Source organism: Nannobrachium achirus (genome assembly GCF_963921795.1).
Source record: "Nannobrachium achirus genome assembly, contig: SCAFFOLD_503, whole genome shotgun sequence".
In the NCBI taxonomy this organism is placed as follows: domain Eukaryota; kingdom Metazoa; phylum Chordata; class Actinopteri; order Myctophiformes; family Myctophidae; genus Nannobrachium; species Nannobrachium achirus.
In genome coordinates, this window is record NW_027665105.1 from 1 (window position 1) to 15,000 (window position 15,000).

The 15,000-nt window shown below is 42.3% G+C and overlaps 1 protein-coding gene across 1 annotated transcript in view; it reads right to left on the reverse strand.

Annotated features, from left to right (window-relative positions):
- Nucleotides 1-2,528: 2,528 nt before the first annotated feature.
- Nucleotides 2,529-15,000, reverse strand: part of LOC308280624 (ARF GTPase-activating protein GIT1-like) — a gene marked incomplete at its 5' end in the record, with an annotated part of 28,761 nt that continues 16,289 nt past the window's right edge. Inside the window, 3 exons of the mRNA XM_080754955.1 lie at nucleotides 2,529-2,808; nucleotides 11,044-11,107; nucleotides 13,038-13,226. Of these exons, the coding sequence (XP_080611081.1) occupies nucleotides 2,593-2,808; nucleotides 11,044-11,107; nucleotides 13,038-13,226 (469 nt within the window). The remainder of the gene's footprint in view (nucleotides 2,809-11,043; nucleotides 11,108-13,037; nucleotides 13,227-15,000) is intronic.

A 15,000-nucleotide genomic window follows, 5' to 3' on the forward strand; every position in this document is an offset into this window, starting at 1 on the left:
CATCCAATAATAAGCTCACAAACGTGTCGCGGACGTGAGATTCATGGATCTGCTCTGTTTGATTTTCTTGGGGGATCCGCGATGCTGTCGTGACAAGAAGCATAAATTAGGCTTTTTAAAACGTCCGTCCGTTCGCTCTGTCAGGACGGGCGGCCCGACCCCCGGAGGAAAGAGTCTTGTAGAAGAGACAGGGGGGGGGGGGGGGGGGGGGACACACACACACGGATACTGTAGTGCAGCTCAGTGGTTCTCAACCTTTTTTTTACATTTCAAGGAATCCCATTTTTGTACTTTTTATTTAGTTTTTGTTCTTTTAATCTGCCTTTCACTCTTACTGTCGTCAGTGTTAAACCCAACTCCTGCCAGGGTGCAAATGCAACCAAAACAGTAGGGATGGTCCGATTAGGTTTTTTGGAACCGATCACCGAGCACCGATCACAAAAGTTTGATCACCCGATCCCGATCAATCACCGATCCGATCAAGTTAATATTTATATTTTCTAAATGTTAATGTTTTAACTTTATTTCATTCATTCACTCATGAATTCATTTATATATTTGCCTTATAGTTATTTACCAGCATTACTATGTATTTATTATCATAGCAGTAACTAATTATTCCTTCAGCACTGTGGAAATCAATACCCCAAAATGGCCTCAAGTGGGCATACTGAACGGCTGGTTGATCGGATGCACCGATCCGATCCGATCGGTGAATTTACCTTTTGATCTAAACCACCGATTATCGCCGATCATGCTTTGATCGGCCCGATCCCATCCATTGCCGATTGATAGGTAACATCTCTACAAAACAGACCTTTATTTTATTTTTTGAACGGGATCTGTTTTGGTTTGTATTTGCACCCTCTCCAGTCCCTGTCTGTTTTCCAGTTAAAATAATAAAAGGTAAAATAAAACCTTTGTTTTCGCCACTAGGGGCAGCACCACCACCTCCTTTTAGTGTAGAAACAGGAAGTGGGTTTGGCTCCTCCTCCTCCTCCTGCAACACTACAGGTTTAGAACAGAGGTGCTTCACCCCCCCCCTCAGAGAGAGAGAGAGAGAGAGAGAGAGAGAAGGAGGGATGAAGGAGGGATGAAGGAGGGATGTATTCGGAGTGAGAGGAGATCCAAGAGACGACCGACTGCACTGTCTTCATCCCACTCTGTAACGTCTCCTTTCAGCCACACGGAGGCGCTATAGGAGCAGGCTGCAGTTCTTTCTTTTTCCTATTTGTTTTTTTTTCCCCGAAAACTTAGGTTAGGATTTCCTTTATTTGTTCTTCTTAAAGGGCCAGTTCACCTCTGGGACAACCAGATGTTATTTTATTGTTGTTTGGGACACGATCAACACAATCCTGAGTTATGTTTTGTGTTCAATCTGTGTGATTGAGATATTTTAGTATTTCAGCATGAATGATGATGCATTTTGAATCATATGATAAATCAAATAAGACGTCCCTAGATTTTCCGGGCCATACCAACTTAGGCCTAAATTGGTATGGCCCGGGAAACTATACCATTAAATATGTCAACACATCGCCTATAGTTCCTTAATACGTCCCCAGACGTCTTAAGATCAAAGGTGGGAAGGTGGCCAATTCACCTGAAAGACATCTAGGGACGTCTTACCTGGTTACCATGGTTACCAGGTAAGCAGAACCTGCTGTAGCGGCTGGTGAACAGAAACACTACATATCCCATCATGCAACTCGGCCACCAGCATCACAGAGCGTCCATTCTCCATTGACTCCTGTTCTATGCTGTTACATAAGATTTTAGTTACCGTTTGTGAACAAACTAAACTCTTTCCTGAATTTGTCAGAGTACACACATGTGCACACGGCTAGGCTTGTAGATCTGCTATTTGTTTTTTTTTCCCCGAAAACTTAGGTTAGGATTTCCTTTATTTGTTCTTCTTAAAGGGCCAGTTCACCTCTGGGACAACCAGATGTTATTTTATTGTTGTTTGGGACACGATCAACACAATCCTGAGTTATGTTTTGTGTTCAATCTGTGTGATTGAGATATTTTAGTATTTCAGCATGAATGATGATGCATTTTGAATCATATGATTTAGTATTTCATGCTGAAATACTAAAATATCTCAAAACAACACAGGATTGTGTTGATCGTGTCCCAAACAACAATAAAATAAGATCTGGTTGTCCCAGAGGTGAACTGGACCTTTAAATGGGCCTTGGCATCTAAACGGGTTCAGTTTCCTGCTTTTCCCTGAATATATCATCCGACTGAATCTCTCTCTCTCTCTTCCATCCCTGCCATTCTCTCCATTCTGTCTCTCTTTCTCTCTGTCCTTCTCCCCCTCTCTCTCTCTCTGCACCATTCTCTCTCTCCATCAACAGTAATCTCTCTCTCTCTCTCTCTGGGCCAAATCATCCCTGCATGATCGCTTCTTCCTTCTTCCTTCTCTTTTCCCTCTCCTCCTCTTTTCCCCTCTCCTCCTACTCATCTTTTCCCTTCTTCTCCTCCTCCTCTCTCTCCGCTGATCCGGCCCTCTCATCCTCCCATCTCTCTGTCGTTGATCACTGTTTTATTCCTCCTGGTAGTGATGGTGGTGTTGACCACCAGAGGTCACTGTTTCTTCTCCCGGGTGGTGATGGTGACCAGCTGCTTGGCGGCCTTGGCGATGTCGTAGGCACACTGGATGACCTGCTGGGTGAGCAGCTGGTAGTCCACGGGCGGCGCCGCGGGGTCCGAGGGCGCCGCCTTGCGGCACTCCACCTGCAGCCGCGATGCACTGGAGGCCAGGAGACGAAGAGAGGAGTGGACGGCGTCTAGAGCTGGACGCTGGAGAGAGAGACAATGTAACAACATGTTATAGAGAGAGAGAGAGAATACAATGTAACAACATGTTATAGAGAGAGAGAGATAATACAATGTAACAACATGTTATAGAGAGAGAGAGATAATACAATGTAACAACATGTTATAGAGAGAGAGAGATAATACAATGTAACAACATGTTATTAAATAGAGAGCAGTGCAGCAAGAGCCGTCGCAGACTGCGTCCGCGTCTGAAGACGGGTCTTATGACCCGTCTCATGACGCGTCAGTGCTTAAATAGCGGTCAAGACGCAGCTTTGCGTCCAGGACGGAGCTCCCGCGGCTCAAGACGCGATTCTCGGTTTCAATCACTTCAATCACGTCTTTGCGTCTTCTAGACGCGAAACCGCGGCTCAAGACGCGATTCTCGGTTTCAATCACGTCTTTTAACCTCAAAGACACGGCTTGGACACTACAATCGCGTCTTTGATCCCAAAGACGAGGCTTGGAATCGCGTCTGGCTGGAACTCGGTGTGGCCGTAAAGGAGACATGTAACCCGCAAAGTCTGCTGTGTGCTGTCCTTGTATCTATTAGATACATTTTACTATTATTTATTGTCAATGGAACATGCTATATTCTACCATATTGTCGGCATTATAGTGTGTCATAACGTTTTTAGTGCGAAAATATATCTTTTCGTTTCTTTTTTTTTTAGCATTAAAAAAAAAAAGGCAGGTTATATCTGCCTGGATTCATGGCACAGAGCAGAACGTTTAGCTCAGTCGCTAGAGCGGCCGCCCCGTTGACCGGAGGTTGCCGGTTCGATCCCCGCCTCAGTCACTCTTTATTTCTAAGCACTGTGAAACACGTTTTCTTGCGGCTCCAGACGCGAATCTCGTTTCAATCACGTCTTTGAGCCAAAAGACAGGGCTTGGACCGCGTCTTTGAGCCCAAAGACGGGGCTTGGACACTACAATCGCGTCTTTGGGGGCTTGGACCGCGTCTTTGAGCCCAAAGACGGGGCTTGGACACTACAATCGCGTCTTTGATCCCAAAGACGTGGCTTGGAGGCTACCGCGTCTGGCTGGAACTCGGAGCGGAGTCAAGTTCATTGAAAATAACGGGGCCGTATGTTTTGACGCGGCGCCTCCGTGCGGCCGATGTGTCTAGTGTGTGTTCCCCTTCAGACGTCTGCTGTCTGCTCTCCGTGAAAAAAAAAAAAAAAAGGGTGTCTATTGTATGTATTTTTTGATGGAGAATTCAAATATTACCTTCTTTTTTGCATAGGACAACTCTAACCTGCATCAATTGGTATTTTATAATTGCCAATTGTACCCTATCCATCTAAAAAACAAATTGGATGTCTATTGTAGGTATTTTTTGATGGAGAATTCAAATATGACCTTCTTTTTTGCATAGGACAACTCTAACCTGCATCAATTGGTATTTTATAATTGTCAATTGTACCCTATCCATCTAAAAAAACAAATTGGATCTCTATTGTATGTATTTTTTGATGGAAAATTCAAATATTACCTTCTTTTTTAGATAGGACAACTCTAACCTGCATCAATTGGTATTTTATAATTGCCAATAGTACCCTATCAATCTAAAAAAAACAAATTGGATCTCTATTGTATGTATTTTTTGATGGAAAATTAAAATATTACCTTCTTTTTTTAGATAGGACAACTCTAACCTGCATCAATTGGTGCATCAACCTTCTATCTATCTATCTATCTATCTATCTATCTATCTATCTATCTATCTATCTATTTATACTTCACCTTTAGTCAAGAAGAGAGTTCAGCCTCAGGAACTTGCACACCTGGAACTGTGTCATGGAGCTAAGCAGAACTATGTTAAATACTCACAATGAGTCTGATGGACCAATCAGAGTGGTGGTGGGGGGAGGGATCAACAATAGACAGAAACTGGATAATGCTTTGTTAACTGTCCCACCTAAGTCCCTGCTAGTCTGAACAAATCACCTTCCCTCTCATAACACTACTACTACTACTACTACTACTACTACCACTACTACTACTACTACTACTACTACATTTATATAAAGCTGCTCTTGCATTTGAATTCAAGTCTGACACAAGTTAAGGTTAACTTAGGTAGTAGTTCATTTTGCTGGCTTTTGTGTGTGAGTGTGTAGGCCCACAAATTATTATAATTGTCTGTCATTAAGTGACTCAAAGGGAGACGTCTAATGGGTGTTTATTATTTTAATATTAACTGTGGGAAGATTATATATATTTTATTTTGCACTTACAGTGTTGTGATATTATTCCTGAAGGAAGAGGGGTATTTTCACAGCCCAGGCTTTGAACCTAAATGCTGTTTACATGCTCTATAAATATTTATTTCTATATAAAACTCAGTTGTGTGGAGTTATTGTGTGCCTTTTCTTGTAGCTAAAGAGTCCATTTGTTCACTAGACATTAAGTCAAGGTTACTATTTTGAGTTGAAGCCAAGTGTTTTATTACTTTGTGGTTTAACATTATTTAAAAGGCAAATTCATTGTTATGGTTACTTTAGAAGACTGCTTTTGCATTCATGAGTTAAAAAGAGAGCCAAGCTAATTCAAAGAGTTAAGTTAAAGGAACACAAAACGTGACTTAACTCACAGCTGCCATTGGACAGACAGTTATAACATACTCTTATCTTTCACAGAACAGACAATTATCATTTATTTTATCTATTTGAGACATGTAGCTGCTCTAGGGGAAATAGAGCATTAATTTGGGATCAGCCTATTCAATTGATAATGACCAATGGGTGCCAGTTTCTAAGTAGTTAAGCATATTACCATAACAATATATGTGGCCTAGACATGGATATTGCCCACTCAACTCGTAATCTACAGACATGTCCACCACATCACACAGTATAAAACCTAGTAGAGAAATCTGCCTTCTCCTGTATTGTATTAGTGACATTCATTAATAAATAGTAAAATAACAGGACAGAGCAGAACAGGCCTCTGCTGTGTCTTTATTATGGGTGCATTCCAATGCAAATGGATACTCTGGAACAATCTGAAACAATGTATCTTTCCTGTGGCTGTTATAATGAACACAAACAGATCAGAACGTAATTTAACATTAACCAGTTACATTTATCATACAACAATGTAAGGGATGGATTCCTTTCTATTGTGTGAGTTACTTAAATGCTGATCAATATGTGAATCTGGCTCTTATCAGGTGGGTGTTTTCTCTCCCTGTCCTGTGCTGTCCTCAGTTAAACCAAGACAGTGCTGTTGTCACCAATGTGGAAAAAGCTTCAGCTCAATTTATTATCTCAAAGTAGACCAGAAAATACACACAGGAGAGAAGCCATTCAGCTGTGAACAATGTGGGAAGTATTTTGCTAAAAGATCACAAGCGTTCACATACTGGAGAGAAACCTTATTGTTGTGACCAGTGTGGGAAAAGATTTGTTCAAAAGGGGATTTTAAAAGAACACCAGAGAATTCACACTAGAGAGAAGCCCTATTGCTGTGACCAGTGTGGGAAAAGCTTTATTCGATTGTCTTATCTCAAAATACATGAACGAATTCACACAGGAGAGAAACCATACGGCTGTGTCCAATGTGGTGAAAAGATAGTCCGAAAGTGCACCAGAGATTTCACACCGAAGATGATGCATATCACTGAACATTTTCGCACACTGGACACAGCAGTATATGGCTTCTCACCAGTGTGGATTTTCAAGTGTCTTTTCAGAGCCGTCTTCAGAGTGAACCTTTTCCCACATTGGTGACAGCAGTAAGGTCTCTCTCCAGTGTGAATCTTCTTGTGTTGTACGAGGCTAGATTTTACAGTGAAACGTTTGCCACAGTGTTCACAGCAGTAAAGCTTTTCTTCGGTGTGAAATCTCTGGTGCACTTTCGGAGCAGCCATTAAACTGAACTTTTCCCCACATTGGACACAGCCGTATGGTTTCTCTCCTATGTGTATTTTCTGGTCTACTTTGAGATAATAAATTGAGCTGAAGCTTTTTCCACATTGGTGACAACAGCACTGTCTTGGTTTAACTGAGGACAGCACAGGACAGGGAGAGAAAACACCCACCTGATAAGAGCCAGATTCACATATTGATCAGCATTTAAGTAACTCACACAATAGAAAGGAATCCATCCCTTACATTGTTGTATGATAAATGTAACTGGTTAATGTTAAATTACGTTCTGATCTGTTTGTGTTCATTATAACAGCCACAGGAAAGATACATTGTTTCAGATTGTTCCAGAGTATCCATTTGCATTGGAATGCACCCATAATAAAGACACAGCAGAGGCCTGTTCTGCTCTGTCCTGTTATTTTACTATTTATTAATGAATGTCACTAATACAATACAGGAGAAGGCAGATTTCTCTACTAGGTTTTATACTGTGTGATGTGGTGGACATTTCTGTAGATTACGAGTTGAGTGGGCAATATCCATGTCTAGGCCACATATATTGTTATGGTAATATGCTTAACTACTTAGAAACTGGCACCCATTGGTCATTATCAATTGAATAGGCTGATCCCAAATTAATGCTCTATTTCCCCTAGAGCAGCTACATGTCTCAAATAGATAAAATAAATGATAATTGTCTGTTCTGTGAAAGATAAGAGTATGTTATAACTGTCTGTCCAATGGCAGCTGTGAGTTAAGTCACGTTTTGTGTTCCTTTAACTTAACTCTTTGAATTAGCTTGGCTCTCTTTTTAACTCATGAATGCAAAAGCAGTCTTCTAAAGTAACCATAACAATGAATTTGCCTTTTAAATAATGTTAAACCACAAAGTAATAAAACACTTGGCTTCAAATCAAAATAGTAACCTTGACTTAATGTCTAGTGAACAAATGGACTCTTTAGCTACAAGAAAAGGCACACAATAACTCCACACAACTGAGTTTTATAGAGAAATAAATATTTATAGAGCATGTAAACAGCATTTAGGTTCAAAGCCTGGGCTGTGAAAATACCCCTCTTCCTTCAGGAATAATATCACAACACTGTAAGTGCAAAATAAAATATATATAATCTTCCCACAGTTAATATTAAAATAATAAACACCCATTAGACGTCTCCCTTTGAGTCACTTAATGACAGACAATTATAATAATTTGTGGGCCTACACACTCACACACAAAAGCCAGCAAAATGAACTACTACCTAAGTTAACCTTAACTTGTGTCAGACTTGAATTCAAATGCAAGAGCAGCTTTATATAAATGTAGTAGTAGTAGTAGTAGTAGTAGTAGTAGTAGTAGTAGTAGTAGTAGTGTTATGAGAGGGAAGGTGATTTGTTCAGACTAGCAGGGACTTAGGTGGGACAGTTAACAAAGCATTATCCAGTTTCTGTCTATTGTTGATCCCTCCCCCCACCACCACTCTGATTGGTCCATCAGACTCATTGTGAGTATTTAACATAGTTCTGCTTAGCTCCATGACACAGTCATGACACAGTTCCAGGTGTGCAAGTTCCTGAGGCTGAACTCTCTTCTTGACTAAAGGTGAAGTATAAATAGATAGATAGATAGATAGATAGATAGATAGATAGATAGATAGATAGATAGATAGATAGAAGGTTGATGCACCAATTGATGCAGGTTAGAGTTGTCCTATCTAAAAAAAGAAGGTAATATTTTAATTTTCCATCAAAAAATACATACAATAGAGATCCAATTTGTTTTTTTTAGATTGATAGGGTACTATTGGCAATTATAAAATACCAATTGATGCAGGTTAGAGTTGTCCTATCTAAAAAAGAAGGTAATATTTGAATTTTCCATCAAAAAATACATACAATAGAGATCCAATTTGTTTTTTTAGATGGATAGGGTACAATTGACAATTATAAAATACCAATTGATGCAGGTTAGAGTTGTCCTATGCAAAAAAGAAGGTCATATTTGAATTCTCCATCAAAAAATACCTACAATAGACATCCAATTTGTTTTTTAGATGGATAGGGTACAATTGGCAATTATAAAATACCAATTGATGCAGGTTAGAGTTGTCCTATGCAAAAAAGAAGGTAATATTTGAATTCTCCATCAAAAAATACATACAATAGACACCCTTTTTTTTTTTTTTTTCACGGAGAGCAGACAGCAGACGTCTGAAGGGGAACACACACTAGACACATCGGCCGCACGGAGGCGCCGCGTCAAAACATACGGCCCCGTTATTTTCAATGAACTTGACTCCGCTCCGAGTTCCAGCCAGACGCGGTAGCCTCCAAGCCACGTCTTTGGGATCAAAGACGCGATTGTAGTGTCCAAGCCTCGTCTTTGGGCTCAAAGACGCGGTCCAAGCCCCCAAAGACGCGATTGTAGTGTCCAAGCCCCGTCTTTGGGCTCAAAGACGCGGTCCAAGCCCTGTCTTTTGGCTCAAAGACGTGATTGAAACGAGATTCGCGTCTGGAGCCGCAAGAAAACGTGTTTCACAGTGCTTAGAAATAAAGAGTGACTGAGGCGGGGATCGAACCGGCAACCTCCGGTCAACGGGCGGCCGCTCTAGCGACTGAGCTAAACGTTCTGCTCTGTGCCATGAATCCAGGCAGATATAACCTGCCTTTTTTTTTTAAATGCTAAAAAAAAAAGAAACGAAAAGATATATTTTCGCACTAAAAACGTTATGACACATTATAATGCCGACAATATGGTAGAATATAGCATGTTCCATTGACAATAAATAATAGTAAAATGTATCTAATAGATACAAGGACAGCACACAGCAGACTTTGCGGGTTACATGTCTCCTTTACGGCCACACCGAGTTCCAGCCAGACGCGATTCCAAGCCTCGTCTTTGGGATCAAAGACGCGATTGTAGTGTCCAAGCCGCGTCTTTGAGGTTAAAAGACGTGATTGAAACCGAGAATCGCGTCTTGAGCCGCGGTTTCGCGTCTAGAAGACGCAAAGACGTGATTGAAGTGATTGAAACCGAGAATCGCGTCTTGAGCCGCGGGAGCTCCGTCCTGGACGCAAAGCTGCGTCTTGACCGCTATTTAAGCACGGACGCGGCATCAGACGGGTCATAAGACGCGTCTTCAGACGTGGACGCAGAGAGTCAGCGGCTGTCTCTCGAGCAGTGGACGGCGTCTAGAGCTGGACGCTGGAGGACACAATGTAACAACATGTTATTAAACACAGAGAGAGAGACATAGGGTGCGTTCGGAAATGCGCACTCAACGCACTGGTGTGCCATGTTGTCGTTTGTTTATTCGGTGCACTTGGTGCGTTGTCGTTCGGAAATCCAGTGCGCGGCGCACCGGTGTGTTGAGTGCACGCACTGAACGACCCTACTCAGAAGATGGGGTTCGGCGGTGTGGTGCGTCGGTGCGGTGTTTTGATTGGTTGGTTTTCATGGCCGTGTCTCGAATGCTTCTCAGCTGTGAACAATGGAGGAAATGACCGCAAAATACAGCACTTGCAGCTTAATTTAGTTTGGGCTTGATAGTTTCACACACATCAACATGTAAATTAACAGCAGGTATGCCAATGTTGTGAATTAGACCTACATCTCCTAATAGCAACGCTACGTTAGCATACCCAGCAACTGCTGCTTTTCAGAAAGTTTACCTTCAGAGTTCAGAGTGAAAAAGCACACAGCTGCCTGTTAAAACTGGTCATTCGTAAATAAGCCACACTGAACGCACTCTCCAACGTCACGCCCACTGCACTCACTACACTGAGCACACACCCGGTGCGGGTTTCCGAACGCGCCCAATGTAACAACATGTTATTAAACACAGAGAGCAGTGGACAGCGTCTAGAGCTGGACGCTGCAGAGAGAGAGAGGGACACAACAAGAGGAGAGGAGGTCACAACGAGAGGAGAGGAGGTCACAATGAGGTAAGTAAGCCTTGCTCCAGATCCATAGATCCAGAGGGCAGGAGTCCATCTCATGTTTCTGTAGCGTGAGACAACTCATCTGCACTGCCCAGGAGTCAGCCCAGCTCCTCATTCAGACATCTGTCATATCACAACTCCACTACCATAACTCTCTCCTCACTGGCCTCCCAGCATGTGCACTTAAACCTCTCCAACTGATCCAAAATGCCGCGGCACGACTGGTCTTCAACCAGCCTAAGTTCTCACATGTCTCCCCCCTTCTCCGCTCCCTCCACTGGCTCCCGGTTGCGGCCCACACTGAATACAAAACACTGATGCTGACCTTCAAAGCAGCCAAAGCTTTGAAGGGGTCTTACCTTAGGGTACAGAGAAGGAGGAAGGGGGGGGTCTTACCTTAGGGAACAGAGAAGCCATCTCAGTCACAGCAGAGTGGATCTTCTCTGAACAAGGAACAAAGCTGTGGAGAACAATGAGAACACAATGTGTAGCGTTTATATCATCATTACGTATTATTATCATAGCTCCTTATGTACAGATCCATCTAAAATAATAGAATATATTGTGTAAAAAAGCATTGCAGTTGCCATAGCAGCCCAAATCATAACTGACTGCAGAAACTTCCCACTGGACTTCAGAAGGTTGAGATTATAAATCCTTGTTTGGAGCATAGACTGTATAAAAGATATGGACAAAGCGAAGCCATTGGTTTCTATGCAGCGCAAATGACACAATATGGGTCCTTGGCATGGGTGTTGCCATCATAGATTGTAAAGGCACCAGAGGATGCTATTGGCTGCCAACGGTCACGTGCAGCCGCAGGGATACATGGGAGAATGTGGTCGGAGCCTCCCGAAATACAGCACACAAAGAAGAACACAGCCGGCTGGTATTAGTTTAGTTGGCCACGCCCCCTACAACTTTATCATCAATTTTAACATAAATGGGACCTTATTTTCACAAAACGCATATCATGGTGATTGAAAGGCAATTTTTAACTAGCGATAGGAACCATAAAGTATGTATGAAAGTGTTAATTAAGGTTAGAAAACAAAAGGGGAAAATTAATGGGGTCCAATGGAGAACAATTGTTTTTGCGATCGGCCGGGGGGGAAAACAGCGCAACTAGCGGTCAATCATAGGAAGTTTTAGTTCCGTATTGGAGTCATTTTAAATCGGCGGAACTATGCCCCTGGTTTGGAGTGGTCTCCTGTAATACTGTAATACTGTAATACTGTACTACTGTAATACTGTAATACTGTACTACTGTAATACTGTAATATTAAAATACTGAATTTTACTATAAAAATTTGAACAAAAAAGGTTTGGAATAATTCACTGAATGTGCAATGTATCTAGAATGATGAAAGTTTCAAAAAAATATATGAAAGTTTCGCGAACATTTATTTTACAATATTCAGTTTGTTTAGATGGGTCAGTATGTGTCACTACCAGGGTAGGAATCAGACCTGGACTCAAAATGTACGCTAATTAGTCCTGGGTGGGGTTGGCAAAACGGCCTTTCTGTGTGCAGTTTGCATGTTCTCCCCATGTCCCCTAGGGTAGGTACACGAAAAAAACATACTGTAACCCTGGTCTCTATACTGCCTCCCCCTGGCCAGCCGGGGCACCTGATGGAGGGGAAAGGAAATGGTTGGAATAACGTGTTCCTTCCTCGCGTTCTATGTTATATGTCCAGCCGCTTCGAAGGAAGCATGAGGTCAGTCCGTTGCTCTCCCCAGGTTGGCAGAGGGAGAGCAGAGCCCAGGATTACATTAGATAATTGACAAATTGAAAATGGGTTACAAAATCTGTGAGATAGAAAATGTCAATATAAATAAAAAGGAAACACCCCAGCACAATAACATAGTGAGATACAGATAGGGTTAAAGTTTCCCTCTAAAGTCCTACTTGTCGTATTTGAACCAGCACAATAACATAGTGACTGATAAAGGGACATGATACATTTAGCCTGATTTCAGACTCTGCGTTGAGCTCGAGTCTGACATTGTCCCATTGACAAGAGATTTCAAAGGGGAGGGGATTTGAAATTTGAAATTCCCAATCACAAGAGATCTGGTGGGAGGGGTTGTGTTTGACTTGTGTGTACACAAAAACATTGTGTACACAAAAACATTCCCCCCTCCCCTCTATGACAGGCATCAAACAGGTCGTTGTCTTTGATGCTAACGAGGTGTGCAAAACTCCCTTTGAAGTTCAAAGGGAGCAATTAAGAGCGTTGGCTGAGCCCCCCCCCCCCCCCACTGTTTCAGTGGAGGCTCAGACTCTCATTGGCTTGGTTCTGCCTAAACCAGAGAAACGTTAGCGTCATATGACAACACCAGACCAGTTCTGACAAATATACAAATAGGGTTAAAGTAAAGTCCTACCTGTCGTGTTTGAACTCCTGTGCTGCTCTCAGCAGCTCCTGGATGTTCTTGGTGACCTGCTCTGTCTTCAGGATGACGTCTTCAGTGCAGGGTAAGGCCGGGTCCGGTTCTCCTGCTGCCTCCCCCCCTCCTCCCCCTCCCCCGTCCTCCGACTCCCCCCGGCTCTCCTCCTCACTGCTACGACCCATACTGACACACACACACACACACACACACACACACACACACACACACACACACACACACACACACGCATTATAAGCATCTATTTATATCCACACACAGGAGATCATACGAGGACTAACCTGGCATAGCCAGGCTTATTCATCTGCAAAGAGAATATCCTGGTCCCGATATGAAGCAGAGAGAGCATAGGTGCACCAACGGTGGGACTTCTGCCTTGTGAATTTTGCCATATTTCACAAAGCAGTGTTCCTGCACACGTATTCCCCGCTGGAAAAATATGTTCTACTTCTCCCACTCCGTCGGTTGTGCTCGCAAATAAAAAATACCCAAACAAAAACATGGATTCTGTTATACCTCTGTTACACCTGTGAAGAGAGACTTAACCCATTCAGAACAGGTACACAGTATTGTGTATTGTTATTTGGTGCTTTAACTATTGAAAAATAGCAGATCTACAAGCTCACAGCGCGGCACCAAGTGCCGCGCTGCGAGCTTGTATATCTGCTATTTTTGAAAAATTGTGAACATTGGAATTTTGACCCGATTCCATAAGTGTCTTTTGAATCCTTCTAAGGTTTTTTTGAAAAACCCTATGTCAGCAATCTGGCCAGCCATCGTCAAAGAAAAGGTCCTTTTCACTCAACTGGAGCTCAGTTAGTCTGTTCTTGAGAGACTACTATGTCAGTGGTTCTCAAAACCTTTTCATGTGAAGGACCCCCAAAATGATATGTATTTGGCCACGGACCCCCATCTCCAAATATTTAGTTCCAGGGGCCCCTTAGAAGCAAAATTAGAGTTTCAAACGTTCGCTTAAAAAATGTGAGCTATTTTTCAATAGTTAAAGCATTAAATAATCCTAGGCCTGAATGGGTTAAGAACTACAATCTATTTAGGATTGTTTCCCTGGGGGATGTAAACAGAGCTGCACCGCCTTAACTTAACTTCCCTTCATCGCAGCACTTCCGTTCATGCAGCGCACAACGCATATCGTTTATACAGCGCACAACGCACATATATATATACAGAGTTCAGCACCATGGACAGCTCCTCATAGGGCTCTTAAATCTGACATCATTTTGTAGGCAGAGGAGAACTTTTGGTGCCAAAAGGCACCAGCGCCCGTGAATCTTTTTACTACTCTTACTATTTATACATTTTTCTTCTCTTTCTTGTTGACAGGAAAGTGGTAGAATTATACTTTAGTCATTATTTTTGTCTCGGATCTGTTGAAATAGCGAGGGATACAGCACTGCCCATATTGACAATAAATCTGCTTGGAGGTCTGAGAACAAAATGATGTCACAGCTTAACTCATTTAATGCCAGCCTATCACCACTAGAGGGCATCCCAGTGGCCAGAGAATAATAGAGATATGCTGGTAATGCATGCCCAAGCCCTGGAGCCATGACTTGCCAGAACACTTTCCTTTGTGCATTTACAGGAAGAGGATGAAGTTAGCTTGAAGTTAGCTATTGGCTACCAAGCATTTTAGAAGATCTATTTTCGGCAATTTAGCCACGATTAAACCTTGCACACCTCATGCATGGGAAAAAAACAGAGAAGAATGAGCTCTAAAAAATCCAATGCAATCCTGGATTGCATTGTTGTGGTTTTGTGCAGTTTGTTCACAGCTTTCAAACAAAAAAATCCGATTGGAAATCCGTTCAGGCATTCTTGAGATAATAGCCATTATGTTATGTTGTTATGTAAACAAAAATGGCTGCCCTGTATGTTAGATGGGGTTGTATGGGGTTGGAACATGCAAAATCGCGATTGA